At 39.8% G+C, this 26,991-nt stretch overlaps 1 protein-coding gene across 6 annotated transcripts in view; it reads left to right on the top strand.

Annotated features, from left to right (window-relative positions):
* Window positions 1-3,739: 3,739 nt before the first annotated feature.
* LOC110507861 (CMP-N-acetylneuraminate-beta-galactosamide-alpha-2,3-sialyltransferase 4) overlaps window positions 3,740-26,991 on the top strand; it is a 31,960-nt gene continuing 8,708 nt past the window's right edge. For 2 of the 6 annotated variants that reach the window (XM_036964902.2, XM_090223766.1), the window contains exons 1-5: window positions 3,744-4,081; window positions 17,476-17,547; window positions 18,638-18,710; window positions 19,056-19,145; window positions 24,176-24,273. In XM_036964902.2, the coding sequence (XP_036820797.1) occupies window positions 17,520-17,547; window positions 18,638-18,710; window positions 19,056-19,145; window positions 24,176-24,273 (289 nt within the window). In that variant the 5' untranslated portion in view covers window positions 3,744-4,081; window positions 17,476-17,519. Of the gene's footprint in view, window positions 4,082-9,989; window positions 10,041-17,475; window positions 17,548-18,637; window positions 18,711-19,055; window positions 19,146-19,461; window positions 19,570-24,175; window positions 25,457-26,991 lie in introns of those variants that run through there. The other 4 variants (XM_090223765.1, XM_021588235.3, XM_090223767.1 and 1 more) reach the window with 4 other exon arrangements.

The following is a 26,991-nucleotide window of genomic DNA, read 5'->3' as shown; positions in this document are numbered from 1 at the left end:
GTTTAAAGTGGCTAGTGATACATGTATTACATAAGGATACAGTCGATGATATAGAGTACAGTATATACGTATGCATATGAGATGAATAATGTAGGGTAAGTAACATTATATAAGGTAGCATTGTTTAAAGTGGCTAGTGATATATTTACATCATTTCCCATCAATTCCCATTATTAAAGTGGCTGGAGTTGACTCAGTGTCAGTGTGTTGGCAGCAGCCACTCAGTGTTAGTGGTGGCTGTTTAACCGTCTGATGGCCTTGAGATAGAAGCTGTTTTTCAGTCTCTCGGTCCCAGCTTTGATGCACCTGTACTGACCTCGCCTTCTGGATGATAGCGGGGTGAACAGGCAGTGGCTCGGGTGGTTGATGTCCTTGATGATCTTTATGGCCTTCCTGTGACATCGGGTGGTGTAGGTGTCCTGGAGGGCAGGTAGTTTGCCCCCGGTGATGCGTTGTGCAGACCTCACTACCCTCTGGAGAGCCTTACGGTTGAGGGCGGTGCAGTTGCCATACCAGGCGGTGATACAGCCCGCCAGGATGCTCTCAATTGTGCATCTGTAGAAGTTTGTGAGTGCTTTTGGTGACAAGCCGAATTTCTTCAGCCTCCTGAGGTTGAAGAGGTGCTGCTGCGCCTTCTTCACGATGCTGTCTGTGTGAGTGGACCAATTCAGTTTGTCTGTGATGTGTATGCCGAGGAACTTAAAACTTGCTACCCTCTCCACTACTGTTCCATCGATGTGGATAGGGGGGTGTTCCCTCTGCTGTTTCCTGAAGTCCACAATGCATACCAATGCATACCAAATAGAAATCCAGGGTTTACATAAGTCATTGGTCATAACAAGGATGAATAATCAGCTTTCCTACCTTAAAGGGGAAGTTCACCCATTTTTACGTGGCCTTATCTTCACTCTTTCTGTGCTTCTGTTGATCGCCCAAACTGTTTTTTATATATTTAGTTTTCTTAGAGAGAAAATTGGAATTCACATTTTGCTCTCATCACTTGCTAAAAGACTACAATGCATTATGAAAATGTGTAGAAAGAAGCATGTTATGAAACGCTTTAAATCAGAATATTATTATGTATAATGTCTCTGCACTCAATTTGAGAGAAATGTCCACTGTCCCATAAATCCATATTTGCATAATTTTGTTGTTGTAAATAGCATCATTCAAACATGAATTTATTGAACAGTGGGGGGAAAAAACAAAGATTGAGTGTAGCGACATCCAGAATGAGATTCTGATGTAATATGAGTTGGTTTGGAGTGTTTTTGAGCATTTTATAATATACTTTAGACACGTTTTCATACTGCATTGTAGTCAAAGTGACAACCAATTTTCTCTCTAACAAAACATTGTTTTTTTTTATATTTGGAGGGGGATCAACTACAAGCACAGAAAGAGTAAAAATAATGCCACGTTAAAATGTGTGAATTTCCCCTTTAAGGTAGGAAGGCTGATGATTCATCCTTGTTACGATGAATTACATATAAATGCTGGATTGCTGATGGTATCCATTGGCCATTGAGAGCGTTTGAAGCCACCGGTCAGCCATGTTGCCCTTTAATGACAACCTGAAATGGAAAGGAAAGAAAAACGCTTGTTGTTAGTATCTACCACTAGATGACATATGTCGGACACATTTTATCACTGGAGAATGGTATGCAATGAATTAATGTTCATGAGTCTTGTTTTTTGCTAAATATAATCAGCAGATTGAAATGTCACAATACTAACCACACCACGCATCAGCACAGACACTGCACATAACATGAAGCATCATCCGTGATCAATTTGTATTGCAGCCTTACATATTCATCTCTATTCCCAAGAACCATCAACATTTTCCTTGGCCAGGGGAAGAAAAAAAAATCTGTTTTTTGTTGTCTTCCCTGCAGTGTTGTAATTAGGGTTCTGAGACATATGATTTTTGACATTAAGTGGCTTTAGCTAAGCTTATATTGGAGTTGGACATTGCAAATTACCTTTTGATCAGGCTTTTAGGTAGGATGATGCCATGGCTTTGGCAAGGGCAGTGTTCTGGTAATAACCACACTGACAAACAGGATAGTTTTTCATTTTTCAAATTAAGTTATTAAGCTGTTCCATGCTTAGTAATTTTATTGAATTAGCTAGATTATATAATCTTTATATAATATAAATGATCTATTGTATTACTTCCATTGCACCTGTGATACTGTATGTGTGAAAGGCAGGGCCTTTTTCTAACAAATCTGTCAATTTATTTAGTTAAATCAATAATCAAGGTGGACAGAATACAAAGTTATACAAATACTTTCCCCCTCCAAAATCTATTTTAATGATGTGATCTCTGCTACGGATTAAAGCAGATTAAAAGGCATTTGAAATTAAGCTCTCTGTAAAAGGCCCTCCACAAAGGTCCCTTTAATGTTTTTTGGGGGCCAAGCCAACTTTGTGGCACAAATGAAAACCAGGATTAATCTTTGAAAGGCACATATACTCTAAGAAGGTTGTGTTGCCAGAATCAAGCATTATGCTTCATGACAATGCAAATGAGATATGAAAATGCACCTTCTACAGAGGCCACCATTTCCCTGCTAACTTAGGCTTTTCTCTCTATGATAAGGTCTAAGTACATACTAGGGAAATGTGCAATAGCAACACCTTTGTAAACCACAGTGAGGGAAAAGGAGACACCCTTAAGTTTGTAAAGTTTCACACAGTAGATATGACCTAATTACTATTACCTTAGTCAGGAATATGTGCAAAGACACACACAGAAGAGACTGCAAGATGTAGATTACTTGCACTTCAAATGTGATGTGAAAACTGAAATGGAAAACGGACTTCTCCCACGCAGTTACAACCAAGCAGAGATGGGCAGTTCTCCTATCTGTTTTTTACAGGGCTCTGACACTGCCCTTGGTCAAAGAAGAAGCAAACATTTGCTCTCCATTTGGTTATTGGCTTTCAAAGTTTGCAGTCTGATGTCAGGAATTAGAAGTTCAAAGTCCAGTAAATTTAGGACAGGGGTGGATCCATTTTGTTACATTAGACATCTACAGTATCATAAAATTACAACTTAATACAATACGAGAAGGTAATGATACATTTATTCTGAAGTTGAGCAACATTTACATATGAAAGAGACATTCCTCTTGAGTATCTCTTTTCCCCTTACAAATAAAAATCCTGTGTGCACACAGCAGGTAATACCAACCTGACCTAGCGCTACAATATTCTCGCTTCACTCAAATATGTTGGCATATTGTTCAGGGTAGTGGTTAGAGCGTTCTGCCCCTGAACAGGCAGTTAACCCACTGTTCCTAGGCCATCATTGAAAATAATAATTTGTTCTTAACTGACTTGCCTAGTAAAGAAAAAAAAGAGCTAAACCTGCTCATGGATCTCATGAACAAATGAGAGAGTACTGGATATTTCTTCCCTTTGGGCATCAGCCTTCTCACTCAGGCTCAAGGACAAACGCTGCCCACTAGCTCTATCAGACAAAACAAATCCAATATTGTCAACTGTGGGTGATGCCATTTTCTCATCACACATTTTTTATTTTTGAATAAATATAAATAAATAGGCTATTATAAAATATGACTTGAGAATGTGTGAAAATGTTTGTAGTTCACAGGAAAAAAGCACATTTAATTGTACTTACTTCAGAACTACTTTAAATACAGACAGCATTCATTCAATCAATAAATTGATGAATCATTTTCTGTAAGTGGCTCAAGAACTGCATGCGCTGCGCATGTGCCAAAAATAAACATTTTGAAAAAGGGTAGGCGTTGTGCTGACTACATTCCAATGGATCGTTCACTCTGCCTGCGGAGTTAGCAGCCCGTTAGATTACAGCCAACATATTATGAATTTGATATGAAAAAGTATTTGCTTCTTAAATGTGGTATGTGTCCATGTTTTCAAGTCGTGTAGCCATAACCATTGAAACGGAAACCACGGCGCCTCCCATTTGGCGCATTAAAACGCCTATTTCTTGCATCTCAGAGAGAGTTTAACGTTACTAACGTTCGCTTACATGCCTATGCTATTCTGCTTCGGATTGCCACATTTGTTAACTACATTACTGGTAAGTGAATTCCCATTTGCTTTTTAAAGTGTTTCTTCTATCAACCACAGCTGCCAAATACTGATTTAGCTGGCTAATTTTAATAATTCAGGAAATAGTTGTTGCATGCCATGCAATCGCATAGAGGCAACTAAAACCTATTTTAATTTAACAGTTCTTAAATCAAAATGCTCAATGTATACTTTTCTGAACTTACTTTGACATCCGTTTGCGAATCGATTTGTTTAGCATAGGATTAATACTTTGTAGCTAATAACCAATTTGTAAATGTTATGCTGTTTGGTTGCCAAGTTACAGCACATTAATTGAGACAGAAACAGGGCACACTCAATTTGGTCATTTTTATGAATGATGAACAAAACCATATTTCGTTGGAAAAACTTAACAAAAATGTAAAGTGAAAAACGAGTGCATCATGGCAGTTTGATGGCTTCACAATTGTTTTAGGAAAGTTTGAAAAATGGTTGTGGAAGTTGTAACATTGGGTCCGGGATGGTGGAAGATGTTTTCCTTTCATTTTCACTTCCCTATAGTCTCCCTAAGCAGTCTGTAAACAGAATCACGAGAGCGTCTATTTAGTTTGATTCCCCACATGCTGTCGCTCTGTCAGCAGGGACATGTTGTGAGTTGCCCTCTGAAATGAAATCTGGCCCATGAAATGAAGTGCAATGAGGTTGGCTTTGGCAGTTATGACTGTCCGCAAACTGTCATGCATGTTGAGCAACATGCAATGTCCATTGTGTTATATTCAGCTAAATCATTGTTTTTTCTGAAAGATAACAAACTATTGAAGCTCCACACAACAGTGAAAATGTAAAACTGTTAGGCTATACATTTTTTCTTTCTTTGATTGTAAAAGTGCTGACAGTCTTGTTTTCTATTAATGACTTTAGTGTCCTCAGCATTCTTGGATTAGGCCTAAGCATGATATTAAAAAAAAACCTGAAATGTATATGCCTATAGTCTTATACAGCAACACACAGTGCGTGTTCAGTTTATTGTAGGTCAGCCCACTGGTCCTAGTATTGAGGTATGACTGGTTATAAAGAGTAGCATAGTTAGTGCATAATAAGATTACTAATGTTAACTTCAATAGATTTTGTTTTCTCAGATTAACATTGAGAGATCCAGCAACCCGAGGGCATTGTGGTGTTTTCTTAACCTCTTGAAGCTAGGGGGCACTATTTTTATGTTTGGAAAAAGTAGGCACTACCCATCCCTTAAGCGGGATAATTGTCATCAACAACCACTGAATAGTATAGCGCTACATTCAATGAATATTACAAAAAATATTTATATTCATGAAATCACAAGTGCAATATAGGAAAACACAGTTTAGCCTTTTGTTAATCCACCTGTCGTGTCAGATTTTGAAATTATGTTTTACAGCGAAAGCAATCCAAGCGTTTGTAAGTTTATCGATCGCATGACAAAACATTAAGTACACTTAGCATCAGGTAGCTTGGTCACGAAAATCAGAAAAGCAATCAAATTAATCGTTTACCTTTGCTCTTCGGATGTTTTCACTCACGACACTCCCAGTTACACAACAAATGTTCCTTTTGTTCCATAAAGATTATTTTTTTATATCCAAAATACCTCTGTTTGTTTGGCGCATTATGTTCAGAAATCCACAGGAAAGAGTGGTCACGCCAACGCAGACTAAAATTCCAAATAATATCCGTAATGTCCACAAACATGTCAAACGTTTTTTTTCTAATCAATTTAAAGTATATAATCGACAATATATCAACCGCAAATGTCTTTCACAGTAGGAGAGGGAAAAACAATAGCTGTCCAAATTCTGTTGCGCGAGCAAAACTCATGTGACCACTTGACACAATGTTATCGTTCTGGCTCATTTTTCAAAATAAAAGCCTGAAACTGTCTGAAGACTGAGGAAGCGATAGGAAAAGGAATCTGTTTGATATCCCTTTAAATGGAGCAATGGGAGGCTATGGAACATGGAGTTTTCAAAATATTTTGATTTTCCTCAGGGTTTCGCCTGCAATGGCAGTTCTTTTATACTCACATACAATATTTTGATGTGATATATGATTTCATAGGAAGTCAAAAGTCACTATTTTTGGGGCCAAATGCCATAAGAAATTTGACATGTTCAAAAATACTGCAGAAATGCAAAATTGACTGGCCTGATGAACACAGGATGGCCGGGCAGTGATAGTTGTTCCTTTCCATCGCTCGTTATGTTGACTTCATCATGTCCATTTGGTGATGTTTTTTCACTGTTGAATCATCATATTGCAAGTGCACGTGCATTTGCAATATGTTTCAATGGGCATTTACCATCACGAATTTGTCGTGCTCAAAAATCCTGCAGGAATGCAAAATTGACTGGCCTCATGAACACAGGATGGCTGGGCAGTGATTCTGGTTCCTCTCCATCGCTCGTTAGGGTTGATTTCAGAATGTCACTTTGGTGATGGTACCTCACTGTTTAAACATATTGCAAATGGACAAGAGTCACCAGCAAGTCACCGTCCATCAGTCAATTAGATATCAATCTGACACCAAACTGACACCAAACCCACTTTTTCCAACTCGTTTATTAGCCAACTATCACATACTTCAGAGCTGACCAAAAATTCACAGCGCCTTCTGTTCAAACCATAATAAAAACGTAAAACACGTAGTTACGTTCTAGCTGCGGGTCCAGTTCTGATGTTATGTGTAGGCCTAGCTGAGGCGACCCCGAATCCCAAGTTTCGGCTTGATAGATCATTTGGTGCCCGAGCAAGACCCTAACTGGTGCTGAAAATCCACTTTTTTCCATGCCTTGCTACGGGGTCCTTGAATGAGCAATCGGACAGAAACGTTGGGGTCCGTCTATATGGGCCGAGGCGGTCGCAATGCACCTAGTCTTGCGACTCTGGGACATTTCTAAATGTCGTCATTTTCGTGATGCAAAAATTAATTGAAGTTATTGCAAATGTACGAGGCTGTTTCTCGGTCCGAGAACCTTCTAGAGCCACGTAACTCACCACGCACTATCGACCTGAGGTCTAGAACAGGTTTCTAAAGTTTCGGAACTCGAGGTCTGATGGTTCTTTAAAAGTTCCAGCAAGGTTAACTAATGCAGGCAGTGTATGTCTCTACGCACCCCAATGTGTCCCTCCTTCCAAGCTGTGTGTGTGTGTGTGTGTGTGTGTGTGTGTGTGTGTGTGTGTGTGTGTGTGTGTGTGTGTGTGTGTGTGTGTGTGTGTGTGTGTGTGTGTGTGTGTGTGTGTGTGTGTGTGTGTGTGTGATTTAGTTTCTTTTACATTTTATGGGAAAAATTACTGATGAAGTTTTGGAAAGATCCGACTTTTTTAACCCTTCAAAACAGCCCCTGTGACACCAATTATGGCACTTCCGGTTGGCACAGGAAGCTATAAGTCAACACACATCCTCATTGGGGTATGCTTTTACAGAATCCTGAGTTTTTACCATAAAAACGGACTGATTTACACAGGGTTGAATGCACTCTTTCTATCAAACTGCAGGTAGGGTATGGATATACACTTTTAGGGTGATTTTAACCACTTCCGGTTGGTCTAGGAAGCTTAGAATCAACACAGGTAGACCTCATAGTGGCCTGATGGACTGTCATCGAAGACAGGTTCATACGGCATTCATAACCCACCTAGGCTTCAGGTTGAATTTAGGGGTGCAGGCAATGTATTCCTATGGGGAGAGAAGTCATTGTAATCTGTGAGATCAAAAAACGGTGATTTACTGTTAAGGGTTAATGCCACACGCTCAAGGTTAGGCTTGCACGGATCGGGAGGACCTCATGAGCTCATGAGGTCGAATTGTGCTTCTCACCCTAACGGTTCTCTCACTGTCACCCAAAAGCAAATTACATTTAGGGCCAGGCTTAATTTTGGGCCTTCTGTTTTTCAAGGTCGCTGCACTCAGAGCGAGCTACGGTCAAGCGGGGCGTCTCGTTGAACTCGGCACAGTCTGGAGACTATGGTGATGCCATTTTTTGTGTTGATTTCAGAATGCCATTTTGGTGATGGTCCCTCTCCGTTTAAACATATTGCAAATGTACAAAAGTCAACCAGCAAGTCAGTGTCCATCAGTCAAATAGATGTCATTCTGACACCAAACTGATACCAATTGACACCAAACCCACTTTTTCCAACTCATTTAGAATCCAACCATCACATATTTCAGAGCAGGCCCATAATTCAAAGCGCCTTCAGTATAAAACATAATAAAAACGTAAAACACATAGTTACGTTCTAGCTGCGGGTTCGGACATTATGTGTAGGCCTATGTGAGGCAACCCCGAATCCCGAGTTTCGGCTCAATAGGTCCTTCGGTGCCCGAGCAAGACCCTAATTGGTGCTGAAAATCCACCCCGCCTTGCTACGGGGTCCTTGAATGAGCTATCGGACAGAAACATTGGGGTCCGTCTCTATGGGCCAAGCCGGTTTCAGTGCACCTAGTCTTGCGTCTCGGAGACTTTTCTAAATGTCGTCATTTTCGAAATGGTCAAAATGAATTGAAGTCATTGCAGATGTACGAGGCTGTTTCTCGGTCCGAGAACCTTCTAGAGCCAAGTAACTCGCCACGCACTATCGACCTGAGGTCTAGAACAGGTTTCTTTGTCACTCCATCCTTGCTGTGTGTGTGTGTGTGTGATTTAGTTTCTTTGACATTTTATGGGAAAAATTACTGACTTACAGTTCATGGGGGTTGCCTAATCACACATGAAGTTTTGAAAAGACCTGACCTTTTCAACCCTTGGAAACAGCCACTATGACACCATTTAAGGCATTTCCGGTTGGCACAGGAAGCTATAAATAAACTCATATCCTGATTGGGGTATGCCTTTACAGAATCCTGAGTTTTAAGTCTTTGCCTTAAGAACTGAGTTATTTACGGAGGGTTTAGTGAGTGTTTGTTATTTCAGAAAATCATAGAAAATCACAGATCTCACAGAGCTCCGCAGCACACTTTAAAAATATTTGTATGAACACCCTGCAACTGGATCTATAACTGTTCAAAAATAGTTATATTTTTTTAAACATCACCAATTTGACATTGTACGATTTCTCTTAAATGACGATAGATAAATGGCTGGTTCGTTTTTTATTGACACCGGAGATTCCTTGACTTTGACGTGAAGCGGAAAAATGATTGCTCTATTTTCATTTTGGACCTTTTTTCCCAGAAAAATAGCCATAACTCAAAAACCGTTGAGGCCTAGACGCCATCTTGTTCGGGGCCAACTGCCCATTATGCCAAACTTATGCTCACCAAGTTTCGGCTTCGAAATATTTTCCGTTTAGGAGATAAGGTTTCGTTATTCGTGACGTTTTGTACATTTGCAATATGATTGCTTATGCCCTCTTGTGGGATTTACTGGGACAGCGGAAAAATGACAAATTTGATTATTTTATAAAACAGAAACCAAATGTCCGAGAGAGTTCGTTTGATGACTTCCCGGTAGATCCGGCCCTGCCGCACGGCCCGACGCTGTCCGCGAATTTTACAAACGTTTTCGGACGTCTGGTAAGGGACCGTACATTTGCAATATGGACTTTCTCCATATGGCGAATGTCAAAATGTTACCTTAAGGTATGGAAGTTTGGGATCGCTTCCTTTTAGGTGGTTGTAGCGGGTATCGGCCTAATTCTGCTCTGTATTCATTATTTGGTGTTCTACGTTGTACACTGAGGTTATTTTTGCAGAATTCTGCATGCAGAGTCTCAATTTGGTGTTTGTCCCATTTTGTGAATTATTGGTTGGTGAGCGAACCCCAGACCTCATAACCATAAAGGGCAATGGGTTCTAACTAATTCAAGTGTTTTTTTTTTTGTTGTCAGATCCTAATTGGTATGTTGAATTTTATCTTCCTTTTGATGGCATAGAATGCCCTTCTTGCCTTGTTTCTCAGATCATTCACAGTTTTGTGGAAGGTACCTGTGGCGCTGATGTTTAGGCCAAGGTATGTATCGTTTTTTTGCGTGTTCTAGGGCAACAGTGTCTAGATGGAATTTGTATTTGTGGTCCTGGCGGCTGGACCTTTTTTGGAACACCATTAATTTGATCTTACTGAGATTTACTGTCGGTGCCCAGGTCTGGCAGAATCTGTACAGAATATCTAGGTACTGCTGTAGGCCCTCCTTGGTTGGTGACAGAAGAACCAGGACATCAGCAAACAAGACATTTGACTTCAGATTCTAGTAGGGTGAGGCCGGGTGCTGCAGACTTTTCAAGTGCCCGCGCCAATTCGTTAATATATGTTGAAGAGGGTGCGACTTTAGCTGCATCTGTCTCACCCCACGGCCCTGTGGGAAGAAATGTGTTTTTGCCTATTTTAACCTCACACTTGTTTGTGTACATGGATTTTATAATGTCGCATGTTTTACCCCAACATCACTTTCCATCAATTTGTATAGCAGACCCTCATACCAAATTGAGTAGAGGGCTTTTTTGAAATCAACAAAGCATAAGAAGACTTTGCCTTTGTTTTGGTTTGTTTGTCAATTAGGGTGTGCAGGGTGAATACATGGTTTGTTGTACTGTAATTTGGTAAAAAGCCAATTTGACATTTGCTCAGTACATTGTTTTCACTGAGGAAATGTACAAGTCTGCTGTTAATGATAATGCAGAGGATTTTCCCAAGGTTGCTGTTGAGGCTTATCCCACAGTTATTGGGGTCAAATTTGTCTCCACTTTTGTGGCTTGGGGTGATCAGTCCTTGGTTCCAAATTTTGGGGAAGATGCCAGAGCTAAGGATGATGGAAAATAGTTTTTTTAGTATAGCCAATTTGAATTTGTTGTCTGTATATTTGATCATTTCATTGAATACCATCAACACCACATGCCTTTTTGGGTTGGAGGGTTTTTATTTTGTCCTGTAGCTGATTCAAGGTAATTGGAGAATCCAGTGGGTTCTGGTAGTCTTTAATAGTTGATTCTAAGATTTGTATTTGATCATGTATATGTTTTTGTTCTTTGTTATAGAGCCAAAAAGATTGGAGAAGTGGTTTACCCATATCTCCATTTTGGATAGATAATTCTTCGTGTTTGTTTTCCAATTTTCCCAGAAGTGATTAGTCTATGGATTATTCAATTACATTGAGCTGATTTCTGTATTGTTTTAGTGATTCACCATAGTGAAGGCATAGACTCAGGTTTTCCGGGTCTCTGTTTTTGGTTGGACAGGTTTCTCAATTTCTGTCTCGCTCTCGGTCTCTCTGGCACTCTCTCAATTCAATTGACTTTATTGACATGGCAAGTTCGTTATTACTTACATTGTGTCTGTCTGCCTGCCTGCCATCATAATAGTAGTGGACATGGGAGAGAGAATAAAGTAGACGGCACGGGTAAAAATTGATTCATGGCCCTGTGTCCAGATGACCCGTACATGTCCAAATATGGGCCTCCGGCCAGGACATCCTGTTCCTGTTGTCACGTGTTAGAAGGTGTGTTATTTTATATCTATATTGCATCTATTCCTTTGAAGTTGTCATGCTGATTGATGTCTATGGATCTGGTTGAACTGGAGGTTCTGTGTTTGAACTTTTGAAAGAGTATGGCCCCACACCCCCAGTTTTATTGTCCTTTTATTGTCCATGGTTGCTCTCTATGAAGCAGGAATGTCTGGGAGGGTGATTAAACAGCCTACAATAATGTTTCTCAGCCTAACACACTGTTGAGTTTCCTATTTAGTTCTCTTTATATGTACATGCACAGAGCTTCCAGATGGCTCCAGCCTATGGATGTTCGGTGCATGTACACCGGGGAGATTAGAACCCCAAAGAAAAGATCCTAAAGGTCATTTCAGGTTTAGGGTGTAATAACTTCAGGGAAACCACATTTCACACTATGTACAGACATAGAGAGCCTTCGGTAACAAGCAATACGTGTTAAATATGTGTCACAGTCAATCATGACAGCCTCTTTATGAAAGGCCTTTACTTATGGATAAACAGTTTCTACCCAGCTTATGAATTAATGCTGTGTGATAAATCAGGTGTTTCTAGGTGGGCTTAAACAAATCTACAGTGAAACAAACGTGTACACTTTACACATGTTTATTGACTTTTAAAAAATAAAAGAAATTTAAAACATTATCTCACCCTTTAACGATAGGAAAATGCTTTGATGGAGCGGGCAAGCGTCTTTGCGATGGTGAATTGGAAACGGATAATGGTCAGGGCTAACCAGCCCCTTTATCTGTAAGAAATAGTAAAAATGTTGAATTACAATGTGTGTTAAAATGTATGTACTAAATATTTTGAATTAAATCATTGGTTTTAAAAATGTCTCACCCTTTAACGAAAGGGGAAACTGTCTTTTCTCTCATGCCCTGGTCTGCCGCAGAGAAATGCAATGTCTTAAAAAAAACAATGTATTATTTTATAGCCTTTCCTACAATGGTATGTTATAAACATTACTGGTTATTAAAGTTTGTAATGATGTACAACTGGAGGCCTCCAATGTTTTTACATAAAACACTCGTGATGCATGTTTAAATATTAGGACAATTTGGTAATTAATTCTACCATGTCTTAAAGTTTGTACTAAATATTTTGGAATTAAATAAAAGGAATTTAAAACAGTATCTCACCCTTTAACGATAGGAAAATGTATTTTACATCATCACCCCGGTCTGTCGCGAAGAAAAAAGACACGGAAAATCAGGGTGCGTGCGTGAGTGTGCGTGTGACGGGCCAGGGTGTGTGTGTTCAATGCCCAGGCATCTGCACTCAAGGCACTTTCTCTCTGTAGGGGATCGTTTGAAACCAAGGTTTGCACTATCATGCATACAGCATGTCCAGATATCTGCCGACCCCCCGGGGTTAAACATTGATATTTCTAATCAGCGCCCGGTGCCCCCACCCCGGTTGTAGACAAAATGTCTCGATATCCCCTCCTGTTGTTTGAATTCACTGCCTTTGATCTCTAAACCAAATATACAGGGTGTTGCATACATGATATCTCCCCAAAAAATGCCCCCCCTGTAAACTCATTCTGTACTTTCTCTAGTTAGGGACACGAACGCAGAGCGAGTCTAGTGGAGCATACTTTAACACTATGTTAGCACAGTTTTAGCTTCAAGCCCACAGACCAATAGCCCCAGAATATTTAGCGGCCAAGACAGATAAAAAAAAAAAAAGTCTGTGAATCCCTCCTAATGGATATTTCTGAAGGCTACTGGACATAAGTGATTGGGAAGCGACTGTTAGACGGGGATTCTCAGAAGCAAACTGCGCCCTGTCCTTTACGTAGCCCTTCACCATCACACACTTTTCGGCGTAAGTCCAAATAACCACATACCCAAGAATATTTAGATATTAAAAATGAAAATTGTGCACTCTGAACGACTTCGGAAGAGCAGATGAAACAGATGCTATTCTACGTTTTTGTACTAACGGCCTTACCCTAACTCCAAACCAGGCAGCAGTCCCAGGACAGATAAAACGATGATCGGGGGAATCCTTCCTTCCTCATGGAACTTTTTTTGAAGGGGAGTTGAATTTTCAAGGTGATGTGTGTGTGTGTGTGTGTGTGTGTGTATAGATATATATTATTTAAGAATAATAGGTATTAATTCTAGGCATTTACATGCATGTTTTTTAAAATGAAGACTATTTCTTCATACGAAAATTATTCTAATGATTGAAGTGTGTATATACCTAGTATGTTGTACTAGTATATAAGTTAAGCTGACTTTAAAAAAAAACATATTTATGAGTTAGTTAATTAAGAAGCTGAATATAAAAAGTGTGGCTTCTTACATAGAAATGAGTTAGGCCTCTTGCTCAATAGCAAAAAGCAGATCATTCAATCTATGTTCTTACTGGTTTTAGACTATGTTGAAATAATCTAAATGAATGCAGCGACCACTTCATTAAAAACTATAGGTGCATTTGACTGTAGACCATTTTGTTTTAGAATGGGTACATGTTCATTACACATCCCTGCATTCTATATTATAAAGTAGGCTGTCGGTCTTTGAGGTCACTTAGGTCAATTTGTTGCTCTCTTTGCCTTTATACATCTCATTGGTTGTAAACATCTACAATAATCATTAGACGTACGCGTCAGAGTTATCATACCCAGTGTCGGGTTTGTACAGAGTTTGGTAAATCAGCTCTTTGCCCCCCCCCCCCTTACATGGGTAATAATCTCCAAGCTGCTCAAAACGTTGATGTTTTGGTGTCTCTAGGTTCATCTCTAGACTGTTGAATGAGGCCTGTTACAACTTTCTTACAAACCCTTTAAAGGGAGTTTGTGAAACCATTCAGTCATGGATGTATGTAAAACATATTTAACATGTATTGCAAGTTACAGAAGACTCCTGTTGTACTATGAATCACCACTCATCCCTGTTAGAGAGCCAACACATCAATATCTATGTATGTACATGTTTATAATCCACATAGTGTGAATATTGTTTTCCATAAAGTTATTACACCCTAAACCGAAATATGAAATTACCTTTAGGATCTCTTACCCCCCTATTACTTTGTGGTTCTAATCTCCCTCTTTCAAAATCGCCACAGTGACCAAATCTCTAACATTCCTGATCCTTCCCATATATTTTAACCCTAAACCTCCCACAATAACTATTGTTAGTCTCAGTGACCTTACTGACAATATCAACGTTTTATACAGATCGAAATACATTGTTGGATACAGTTTGTCTTTCATTATGCAGACATTTGTTTATTAGACTATATTTCTCATTAGGAATACGGTTTTCAGACACTTGGAGGCTTGGTGCATGTACAAAGAAAAAGTACCAAATTCAACCATTGGTGAATGGTAACTAAAATAATGGCAATGTGTGTAGTCGTGTTAAGGTTTTCATTGTTTTCTTATCAGAGTTTTATGGTTTTGTATATGACTGTGCATTATATGCTGTCGTAATAGGGTTGAGGATCAGATCAAGCTGTCACGATCGTCGTAAGAAGTGGACCAAAGTGCAGCGTGGTGTGAATGCATCGTTTTAATGGATGACGAAAACGCGAAGTAAACTGAACAAAACAATAAATGAACAACGACCGTGACGCTGTATACCAAATGTGCTGACACAAGCAACTAACATCACCCACAATGACAAAACAGGCTACCTAAATATGGTTCCCAATCAGAGACAACGACTAACACCTGCCTCTGATTGAAAACCATATCAGGCCAAACACAGAAACTAGACATAGAATGCCCACTCAGATCACACCCTGACCAAACAAAACCTATAAACATTCAAAGCAAACTATGGTCAGGGCGTGACACAAGCCTATTGGGAATTCTTGATCAATTATTGATCCAAAAAAAGACACACCTGTTCTGGGTTAATTCCATAGCGGTTTGCATGGCATTATATTAGCCGAGTATGAGACATGATAAATAATACAATTGAAGTAAAGTATAAAATAAACAGTGTTATCCTAAATTGAGAGATTCATTAAAAATCACATCAACATCATAATCTTTCAAAATGTACCTGTTTTCCCTATAGAATGACATGTATACAGATTATATTACAACTTGTTGTGTTTTGTCTTAGTGGTTGTTTCTTTACTAAATAGGAGCCTCAACAGTGTGTTAGTCTGAGAAACATTATTGAGATGGTTGGTTTTAAAGGGGGTAATTGTATCAAATATATATCCTTGCATGTTTGAATTAGAGCTCCTTTAAAGTGTTTTCATCACAGCCTGGTAAACACATTCTTGTAAATTGTCTACGTTGACATTTCTGGTTATGTCTCACATGTAACATAATAATACTAAAGATTATGATAATGTTATATTATTTTTATAATAATACATATCTGCAAACCAAATGTATTTCTGAAAACCCCTTTTTGCATCTTCAATAGTTGGATGTTCCAATGTTCATAGATGACCCTCAGGGTCATATAACAACCAGGGTTGCTGTAGAGTGGGCATAAGTTCAACACTCAGGAGTCAATGTCCTATCTTTTGTCTTTTTCATAGCCTGAGAGAGAGAGAGAGAGAGAGAATATATTCCACACTTAAATAATAGGTCATCATTCACGTACACACTGCCCTGTCTTCATAGTTGTTTTATAGTTTATTATCATAGTTTTGTCATAGCTTCTTATTATCGTTTCTAATCACAGATTGAATATAGTTTGCCTTGGTTTCTAATCATACTTTCTAATCAATAAGCGGGTCAAGTTGACCCTAAGAGGGCAGAAGCTATTGTTTACAAACAGTGCGAATAAAAAACATTGTTTCAGTGTAGAAATAGTCTTGCACCATGACAGTCCCAGTCTGGTAGAGGTTGATTGTTATCATGGTGCTGTCAGGGTTGTCTGTCTCTTTGATTTTCAGCTTCCACCCATTAGATTCCCTCTTTCTTTATGGATGGGGAGTGAGAGCACACTGCTGAGCACCATGCATTTGCCCGGTCAGTGAGGAAGATGAGATTACTCACATCACCGTTTTTGTAGAGATCTGCGAAAAATGGTTTCTGGCCTCCCATTTAGAAGTTTCTGTTTAAAAGCTATTGTAATTTTTGGCCTCTGGAGGATAGAGAATGGATTCAGCGCTGAGGGTGAGTGGGGACATGGTGCCTGTGGCCTCTGCTACTGCTTTGTCCTGCTGCCCCGTTGCCATAGCAACCGATTTGTTTGTCTGCTGCTGTTGCTAGCTAGCTCTAATTTAGTTCAAAAACCAGAAAAAAGTGACATCTTTACACACAAAAACAAGATATGTTTAAAGTTAGTCCGTGCTCCTTTTTGGTTTACTCACTCAGTTTGGTCGTTTTGATGTAGTTGTATTAACTCCCCTTGCTACGTTTGTTCTAGCTCATTTCTTCTGGCTAGCTTGTTAGTCTGCTGGCTAGGTCTTTGTTGTGTAGCTAGCTAGAGTCAACTTCTAAACTTGAGGTGCAAAGTTACTTTTTTCTATTCTGAATGAATAGAGTTCATCACTTGTCTGGAATTGTTTTTTGATTAGTGTTTATCTCATTCTAAAAACAAAAAAATATGAAATATATCAGGAACTCATGTTGAGCATGACTCTCTCTCTCTCTCTGGTGCTCTGTCTCGCTGTGTGTCGGGCTCTGTGTGTGTCTGGTGCGTGCTCGCTCTGTGTGTGTGTGTTTGTATGTGTGTCTCTCTCTACATCAATCTGCCACGCTGTCTGGTTACTGGACACGGCTTTCTGGTGGATGGACACTGGTTGCAGACAATTCCACTTTTTTCACAATGAGCACAGAGTCTACGTATTGCCTTGGTGTTTCAGCTCACTTCCAGCTGCTCATTTATCATCCGGAAGGAGAAAGATGTCATTTATGGTGCCGTTTAAGGCGCTTGGTTAATTTAATTGGCTCGCGCCACTGCTGTCCGATTTGAGCCAGATGTTTTTGGTGCTAATATGTTGTTCCTCCTCCCTCAGGGTAACATCATGCGCAGGACTGAGATGAGAGAGCGACGGAGCATATGAAGATGTCCCTAAAGACTGCTAAAAGTAAGCTCCCCGCTGCTTCCTTACAGTGGGTGGTTAATGGACCTGTACATAAAATACTTCTATCACACGTTGAACCCCTGTCTCTTCATTTGTGGCAGTTGTACATTACATTTGTCTTCTTGGATTTTCTTTACTTTTCTTTTTAGCAAAGGAATACAGTATTTGTACAACTCTAGCCCAGTACAGTTTCATTTCAATTCGCTCAAGATTTTGGTGGATGTAGTGTTGCACAATAACATCCTTGTGTTATAGCTCTCACATACTGTGCTTTGTCTTACAGTATGTACAATGGCTGAATTAATGTGTAAAACACATTCCAAGCCTGTGATGTATAATCCCGATGTTCCTGGATGTGTTATGATCATCATACAGAAACACACAGCTTGGCGCTGCCTTGATATGGCCTTCTCATTCTCCTTTGACAGAAAACACATTGGCCTTGCCCTCAGAGCCGGATACTAGCTTTTGCAATTTACACCAGCTCATTTTGGTTTGACTATAGCTGCTGTGCTGAAAATGAAAAGCCATTTCAAGGTTTCTCTGGCTCAGTTAATGGGAGTCCCAGAAAGCAGATTCAGCTCGATGGAGACCGTGTTTAGTTTGGCACTACGTGTTTGCCTTCATGTAAGCAGCCATTTGTATTTCTGTAAGAAACGTGTGGGAAGTATGTCTTTGAGTTGGAGGACTGCCCTCCCTCCCAATCCCCTATACATGTAGATACACTCCCCAGCCCAGATAGTGCCCTATCAGACGAGAGAATGGTTGTGGTCTGAGATGTTTCTCATGTGGAGGTAGAGGGGACTTTTGTTCGGCAGAGTTGTTTGATATGGGAACTAAGTTCTTGGGTCTGCTGTTTTTTTTTTCTTTCTTTAAGGCTCAATTAATAGCACTCCTCCGTTCCACTCCAGTTAAGTTAGTAATACTGTACTGTAGGAAGTTAGAATCTGCTTGCAGTCCTGCCTGCCTGCAGATTGGATCTCATGCCATAATTAGCAGCAATTTGCAATGTCATAAACTAGGATTTGACCACAGGCTATACAAGAAAAGCATGATGTTGGTTTCTAATCTATTCATGTGGTTCTCTCTCCAGCATGGTGCTTTAGACTGATCGCTATTGTTCTGTTCTTCGTCTCCTACTACTGCTCCCATGTCTTCCTCCAGAGGTAAGGCTGCTCGGCCCTCAGCCCTGGTCTACCGCCTAGAAGCTCCCTCTCTGTGGAGTGGCAGGTAGACCAATCACACAGATACTCATTTATGCTTTACTGAAGGAAAGAGAAACCTTGAAATAAGGCCACTGTCACATCACGTTGACAACCATTCCATTCGACTAGCATCTAATCTACCCACAGCTTTGTGGGTAAATGGCGGTCAATTTAGGCCTTCAATAGATACCCACACTTGCCATTTTTTTTCTTTTTTAAACCAGTGTCACTGGACATGCTGAGTTAAAAAAAAAAAAATAATCAGTTTCTGTTCCAAATGTGGTGATTCATGTGCTTGTGTTTCAGCTATGGAGGCACCAGCAAGGCTCCTCCAACTCCGAGCAAGTCACTGTGTGGTGGCTGGCTAAAGCAGAAGTGGGAGAGCCTCAATTTTAAGTGAGTAATGGAGTGTCTATCTTTAAAACAAGGAGGGTGGGGATGATGCCAATGCTTTTACTTGAATGCCAGGTGCCAGCTTCTCTGTCCATTTGGGGGCTGTTTTCACCCAGTCACCAGTAAAAATATGTTGTTGTTTTTGCAAGTAGGAACAATTTTATTATGAAAGGAAATAATTTTCAGCCCAAAGATTAAAGTACATTTTCTGTAACAATCGTTTAAGTTGAAACTGTTGATGGCTCATCATTGAAAACAGACCTCTAAGAGCAAGTCTATTTTTAAAGGAGCTTTCAATTCACACAATTATGTTTTTCAGGAGGACAATGGACAAATGTATTCCTCTGGCTTGCTGAGTACCTTTTGTCAAGGATACTTGACTGGTCCCCCTTTTTTTTACTCTGCTATTATCAGTTTATTCAATTGGGTATGTACTGGAGCTGTTCTGTTTGTGTGCCCTGCTCAAGGGTGCAACAGTGATATGGCCCATCTGTGTCCTACTGTCCCAGCAACCCCCCATTTTCTCATGGTCAATACTGTTTGCCAATGATTGTGATTCATGTGCGTGGCAGTGATGGTCAGGTCATTTTACACATGCAAATCAGGCAATAACGAGGTCACTCCTAATAGGAAGCCCCCAAGATGTCCCCTAGTCTTTCACTGACAACTACAACTGGCACAGCATGGTAATAAATGTCTCCACAACTAACAGTCAAAGTTACTTACTCGTAAACAGCAGGCATCTAAAACATAATCCTCCATGTTAAATTCCAACCAGAGAATTAACATGAGGAGACTAAGCCAGACGTGACTGTTTTCACATACATTTAATTACTATTGTGGGCATGATGTTCGTCTCACCCCATTCCTTGGAGTTTCAGTACTGTATATCATTGTTTTGTTCTTCTTGGCAATAAAAATACATTTTTATTTTTAACCTTTATTTAACTAGGCAAGTCAGTTCAGGACAAATGTCTTATTTACAATGACGGCCAAACCCGGATGAGGGCAATTGTGCGCCGCTCTACGGGACTCCCAATCACGGCCGGTTGTGATATAGCCTGGATTTGAACTAGGGTGTCTGTAGTAAAGCCTCTAGCACTGAGACGTAGTGCCTTATACCGCTGCGCCAATCGGGAGCCCAAAAGTAGCTTTTAGCAGAGGATGGTTTATGGAGGGTCATGCTTGCTGAATGACATCATGTAGACATTACATGTTGAGGGGAAAAATGTATTGAAATCAGCTTTGCTTATAATGAGTACGATTTTGTCTGACTAACATGCTGACCAAACCAGACGCATGCGGGCGCCATCGCGCGCATGATTTTGTAGCCCCACACAAGACACAATCAGGACACGCAGGTTGAAATATCTAAACAAACTCTGAACCAATTATATTAATTTGGGGATGGGTCGAAAAGCATTAAACATTTGTCAATTTAGCTAGATAGCTTGCCGTTGCTAGCTAATTTGTCATAGGATATAAACATAAGGTTGTTATTTAACCTTTCTGATCTCCCCATCCCGGATCCGGGATCGTGAATACAGACTCAAGCTCATTACCATAACGCAACGTTAACTATTCATGAAAATCGCAAATGAAATGAAATAAATATGCTAGCTCTCAAGCTTAGCCTTTTGTTAACAACACTGTCATCTCAGATTTTCAAAATATGCTTCTCAACCATTGCAAAACAAGCATTTGTGTAACAGTATTGATGGCTAACGTAGCATTTAGCATTAGCATTCAGCTGGCAACATTTACACAAAAAAACAGAAAAGCATTAAAATAAAATCATTTACCTTTGAAGAACTTCAGATGTTTTCAATGAGGAGACTCTCAGATAGCAAATGTTCAGTTTTTCCTGAAAGATTATTTGTTTAGGACAAATTGCTCCGTTTTCTGCGTCACGTTTAGCTATGAAAAAACCCCTGTATCCAGGATTGTGTAAATCTATCAGCAAGCTCATTAGCATAACACAACGTTAACTATTCATGAAAATCGCAAATGAAATGAAATAAATATGCCATCTCTCAAGCTTAGCCTTTTGTAAACAACACTGTCATCTCAGATTTTCAAAATATGCGTTAGCATCCAGCACGCAACATTAACAAAAACATAAAAGCCTTCAAATAAAATAATTTACCTTTGAAGAACTTCTGATGTTTTCAATGAGGATACTCTCAGTTAGATAGCAGATGCTCAGTTTTTCCAAAAAGATTCTTTGTGTATTAGAAATAGCTCCGTTTTATACATCACATTTGGCTACCAAAAAAAATCCGAAAATTCAGTCCTCAAAACGCGAACTTTTTTCCAAATTAACTCCATAATATCGACTGAAAACACGGCAAACGTTGTTTAGAATCAATCATCAAGGTGTTTTTCACATATCTCTTCATTGATACATCGTTCTTGGACACATGGCTTCTCCCCTATATCAAATGGAAAAGTACTAGCAGCTGGCACCGAATTCCACGCAGGACACCAGGCGGACACTTGGAAAATGTAGTCTCTTATGGTCAATCTTCCAATGATATGCCTACAAATACGTCACAATGCTGCTAAGACCTTGGGCGAACGACAGAAAGTGTAGGCTCATTCCTTGCGCAATCACAGCCATATAAGGAGACAATGGAAAACAGAGCTTCAGAAATTCTGCTAATTCCTGGTTGATGCATCATCTTGGTTTCGCCTGTAGAATGAGTTCTGGGGCACTTACAGACAAAATCTTTGCAGATTCTGAAACTTCAGAGTGTTTTCTTTCCAAAACTGCCAAGAATATGCATAGTCGAGCATCTTTTCGTGACAAAATATCACGCTTAAAACGGGAACGTTTTTTATCCAAAAATGAAATAGCGCCCCTAGAGATCTAACAGGTTAACCTGAAATGCACAAGGTCCTCTACTCAGACAATTAATCCACAGATAAAACGGTAAACCAAATTCCTTTCTCGTCATCTCTTCTCCTTCAGGCTATTTCTTTACTACTTTGGACTTTATATGGAGGTTGGCAACCAACTTTACGGTACATTACTACAACCAACTGGAGTGTGGACATCAGTTCATCTTTCAATCACCCACATGGGTATATGCTCCTAAAACCAATAAGGAGATGGGAGAGGCCGGACTTGCATTGCGTTGAGCGTCACAAATAGAAATGGCTTCTATTTTAGCGCATGGCCACACAGATGCTCGCTGAGGCGTGCAAGCAGTGTTGGTGTAATGTTTGAGTAACATGTACAGTTGAAGTCAGAAGTTTACATACACATAGGTTGGAGTCATTAAAGCTTGTTTTTCAACCAGTTAACAAACTATAGTTTTGGCAAGTTGGTTAGGACATCTACTTTGTGCATGATACAAGTCATTTTTCCAACAATTGTTTACAGACAGATTATTTCACATATAATTCCCTGTATCACAATTCCAGTGGGTCATATGTTTACATACACTAAGTTGACTGTGCCTTTATACAGCTTGCAAAATTCCAGAAGTAATGTCATGGCTTAGGAAGCTTCTGATAGGCTAATTGACATTATTTGAGTCAATTGGAGGTGTACCTGTGTATGTATTTCAAGGCCTACCTTCAAACTCAGTGCCTCTTTGCTTGACATCATGGGAAATCAAAAGAAATCAGCCAAGACCTCAGAAAGGACATTGTAGACCTCCACAAGTCTGGGTCATCCTTGGGAGAAATTTCCAAACGCCTGAAGATCGTACGCTCATCTGTACAAACAATAGTACTCAAGTATAAACACCATGGGACCACGCAGCCGTCATACCGCTCAGGAAGGAGACTCGTTCTGTCGCCTAGATATGAGCGTACTTTGGTGCAAAAGTGCAAATCAAGCACAGAACAACAGAAAAGCACCTTGTGAAGATGCTGGAGGAAACGGATACAAAAGTATCTATATCCACAGTACAACGAGTCTTATATTGACATAACCTGAATGGCTGCTCAGCAAGGAAGAAGCCACTGCTCCAAAACCGCCATAAAAAAGCCGGACTACAGTTTGCAACTGACAAAGATTGTACTTTTTGGAGAAATGTCCTCTGGTCTGACGAAACAAAAATAGAACTGTTTGACCATAATTGCCATTGTTGTGTTTGGAGGAAAAAGCCGGAGGCTTACAAACCAAAGAACACCGTCCCAACCGTGAAGCATGGGGGTGGCAGCATCATGTGGGGGTGCTTTACTGCAAGAGGGAAGAAAAATGGTATATATATTGAAGCAACATCTCCAGACATCAGTCAGGAAGGTAAAGCTTGGTCACATGTTTCTTCCAAATGGACAATGACCCCAAGCATACTTCCAAAGTTGTTGCAAAATGGCTTAAGGACAACATTCAAGCCCTAATCTCAATCCCATAGAATATTTGTGGGCAGAACTGAAACAGCGTGTGCGAGCAAGGAGGCCTACAGACCTGACTCAGTTACTCCAGCTCTGTCAGGAGGAATGGGCCAAAATTCACCCGACTTATTGTGGGAAGCTTGTGGAAGACTACCCGAAATGTTTGACCAAATTAAAAGGCAATACACTCAATTAGTATTTGGTAGCATGTAAACTTCTGACCCACTGGGAATGTGGTGAAAAATAAAATATTAAATAAAACATTCTCTCTATTATTATTCTGAAATTTCACATTCTTAAATAAAGTGGTGATCCTACCTGACCTAAGACAGGGACTTTTTTACTAGGATCAACTGTCAGAAATTGTGAAACTGAGTTAAATGTATTTGGCTAAGGTGGATGTCATCTTCCGACATCAACTGTATGTGTACCTTTTTTTTTGCAATGCATGTGATGCAAGCGGTGTGGTCAGCATGTAATAGACATGCGGGTTGATTACATTGAACAATGAGAAGGAATTACGGCCATTGAGGTCATTTCAGTTTAATGACATACTAAACTGCCAGGTCAACAGTGTATATCTCCATGCCATTGGCAGTGTGGAATATTTAGGAGGAATTGTACAGTATATCTTTGTATTTCTGTGTTTGTAATGTGAAATCTATTCTCCCCTGTTTCTAATACAGCATTAGCAGACAAACACAGCTCTTCTTCAAACTGGATGATTTCTTCTGGCGACATAATCAGTCCACTCTTGCATTACCCTACGGTATTAAAGGCAGTGGTATGTGCTCTCATTTCATTGTGTAATTGCTTTGTTTTCATTTTTCCCACAAAGCCTTTAATGGAACATGTTTAGGAAATTACATTTCATTCTAATTTTGGTTTTATTTCAAAAAGTAAAAATAAGGATGCCATCGTATTCTCTATCGCCCTCAATCTTTGATAAACACAGATATTAAACTTTTTTCCAACAATGTTGTCTCATGACTTACCCAAATTGAGCCACACAGACCAAAGCGTTTATCCTCGGATAGCCTCCGACTATGGGCTGTATTATCTCTTGATGCAGAAAAAGCTTTTGATTGACCAAAATGGTCAATCTCTGGCCTGTTTTGGAACTTATAGGAATTGGCTCCATTTTCATTCATATTATTGAAATACTATATGCCAATCCCTCAGCCATAGTTATAACAGACAATATCTGTTCTGTTCAGAATCACTAGAAGTAGCAGACAAGGTGATCCAATTTCACCTCTGCTATTCTTATTATACATGGAACCTCTTTCCCAGGCAATTTGTCAATCAAAGGAAATAACACCTTTCTGTCAAATCTACTGATGTATTCAATCTGACCTCAGTAGGTGGAATTATATCCCAGTTGCTTTAACCAGCAGCAAATCTATTGTCAAAATGAATATATTGCCAAGGCTGAATTTCTGTAGTTCAATGCTTCCCGTGGCTCCACCTTCTGGCTATTTAGATAAAAATCCATAGTCCTGTTTCAAAATGTAAACAATCCCAGATAAATGAATACATTTACAAAGAGGGAAAGAGGTAGGAGGACTATTTGTACCAAACTTTAAATTGTATTTTCAAGCTCTAGCATTTTGCTCCACCTTGAATTTGTTTAGACATTATTATTTTACTGGCTGTAGAGAAAAATATGGTGTCTCCTATGGCCCTGATATAAATCTTCACTGATTTATATCACTTAAACAATGTAAACTACGCTTTGGTCATATTAATGCTCATACAATTTCTATTTGTTGCAAAATGTTTAAACAATGTAACTGGGATTCAAAATGTCATGCCCATACTCCAATATTTCACAATAATGCCCTGCAATCTGGAGGTGGCCTTTTTCATCCGCCCCAATGGTCCACATGTGGAATCCGTACCCTTGCTGTTATCATGGACACTAATGATTTGAGAACATTCCAAGATTTGAAAGATCACATTACTAGGTAACTCCTTTTTTCTAAATTTACAATTTAGGCCATTATAGCTGCTCAATGTAGTCCCTTGGGAAATCCAACTATCGAAACATCCAATGATGAGAGGCCTAAATTATCAGTTCTTTCAGAAGCCCAGATCAGTATAATATATAAACATTTTTTGAAAATCTAATTCTGAGCTAGCCATTAAACTATGGTCCACAGATCTAATTGAATTTGAACCACTGGAACCGAATATAGAAAAATATGACTTTGGCATCCCGTAATCCAATCCATCAATTTATAAATGTTTAAGTTTGTTCACAGAATGTATTTAACACCAAGGAAATGTTTTACGGTGAAATTGCCCCCAACTCCCAACTACAACCATTCCTTCATATGATGTGGGAGTGCCCTGCAGTTAAATGCTTCTGGGATGAAGTTACACAATTTATTTCGAAGTGCATGAATTTAAATATTCAATGCTTTGCATCTATGTTACGTGACAGTGATAGCTCCATGAATCTCTTGATCAGTCAGAGAAGATGACTACTGGCAGGCAGCACTGCTGTGAAAAAAAATGTTGGCTCTAAGATGGCAACCACCTCACTCTCTATACTATTAGAAGTTATTACTTTTATAATTATTGACAGATAGGCTGAATGGTGCTAGTCAAGGAACAATTGAGTCTTTGACTCTGTAAAGAACAAGCTCTGCTAAATCCCCACACATTCAAACCAATTTATATACTGTATTTATTTAGACTTTTGTTACTTTCTATGCTTTCAGGCCCATGGGGAAGGGTTGGTACAGGGGGAATCAGAGGATGGATAGGAGGGAGGGGGACTGATAAGCAACCTCAGTTGCTGGGTGGGAGGGATGCGAGAGGTTGGATGGGGACTAGGGGGGGTCCTCTTTGTATGCATTTATTTTTGTTTTCTACATGCAAAACGAAATAAAAAGCAAAAAATATGAATGCTCTACACCACATATGTCAGAGTCAAGGCCCGCGGGCCACATCCGGCCCGCAAGAAGGTTTTTTACGGCCCCTGGGATGATCTTGATTTATTATTAGAACCGGCCCGCAGCAAGCCGGCAGCCCGCAGATCTTTTACACGCACCAATACTACATTTCCCACAATGCAAAGGTGACGCACCGAGCAGTAGGCTGCTTCATTTCAATATTTATTGGCACAGCAGTCGTCAGCATCACAGTAAAATTAACTTTCAGATACCCATCAAAAATGGCAAAACGGAAGGTGGATACTGAGAACCGGGGGTTTCAAACAAGGTGGGAGTCGGAGTATATGTTCACGAAGGTAGCTGGAAAACCTGTGTGTCTTCTGTGTGGAGAAAGTGTGGCGGTACTGAAAGAGTATAATCTGAGACGACATTATGAAACGAAACACGCGGACAAAAACAAGAATATGGACATGGAACAAAGGCTACAAAAGGCAGAGGAATTAAAACGAGGCCTCAAATCTCGACAGGCTCTGTTCAAAAAAGCCAAATCACAAGGCCAGGCTGCTGTCAAGGCCAGTTTTATTTTGGCAGAAGAGATCGCT

Source organism: Oncorhynchus mykiss, chromosome 27, assembly GCF_057628025.1.
Source record: "Oncorhynchus mykiss isolate SJ-2025 chromosome 27, ASM5762802v1, whole genome shotgun sequence".
NCBI classification, from domain to species: Eukaryota; Metazoa; Chordata; class Actinopteri; order Salmoniformes; family Salmonidae; genus Oncorhynchus; species Oncorhynchus mykiss.
Note: the sequence above shows the minus strand (reverse complement) of the source record. Positions and strands in the feature narration are given on the sequence as shown.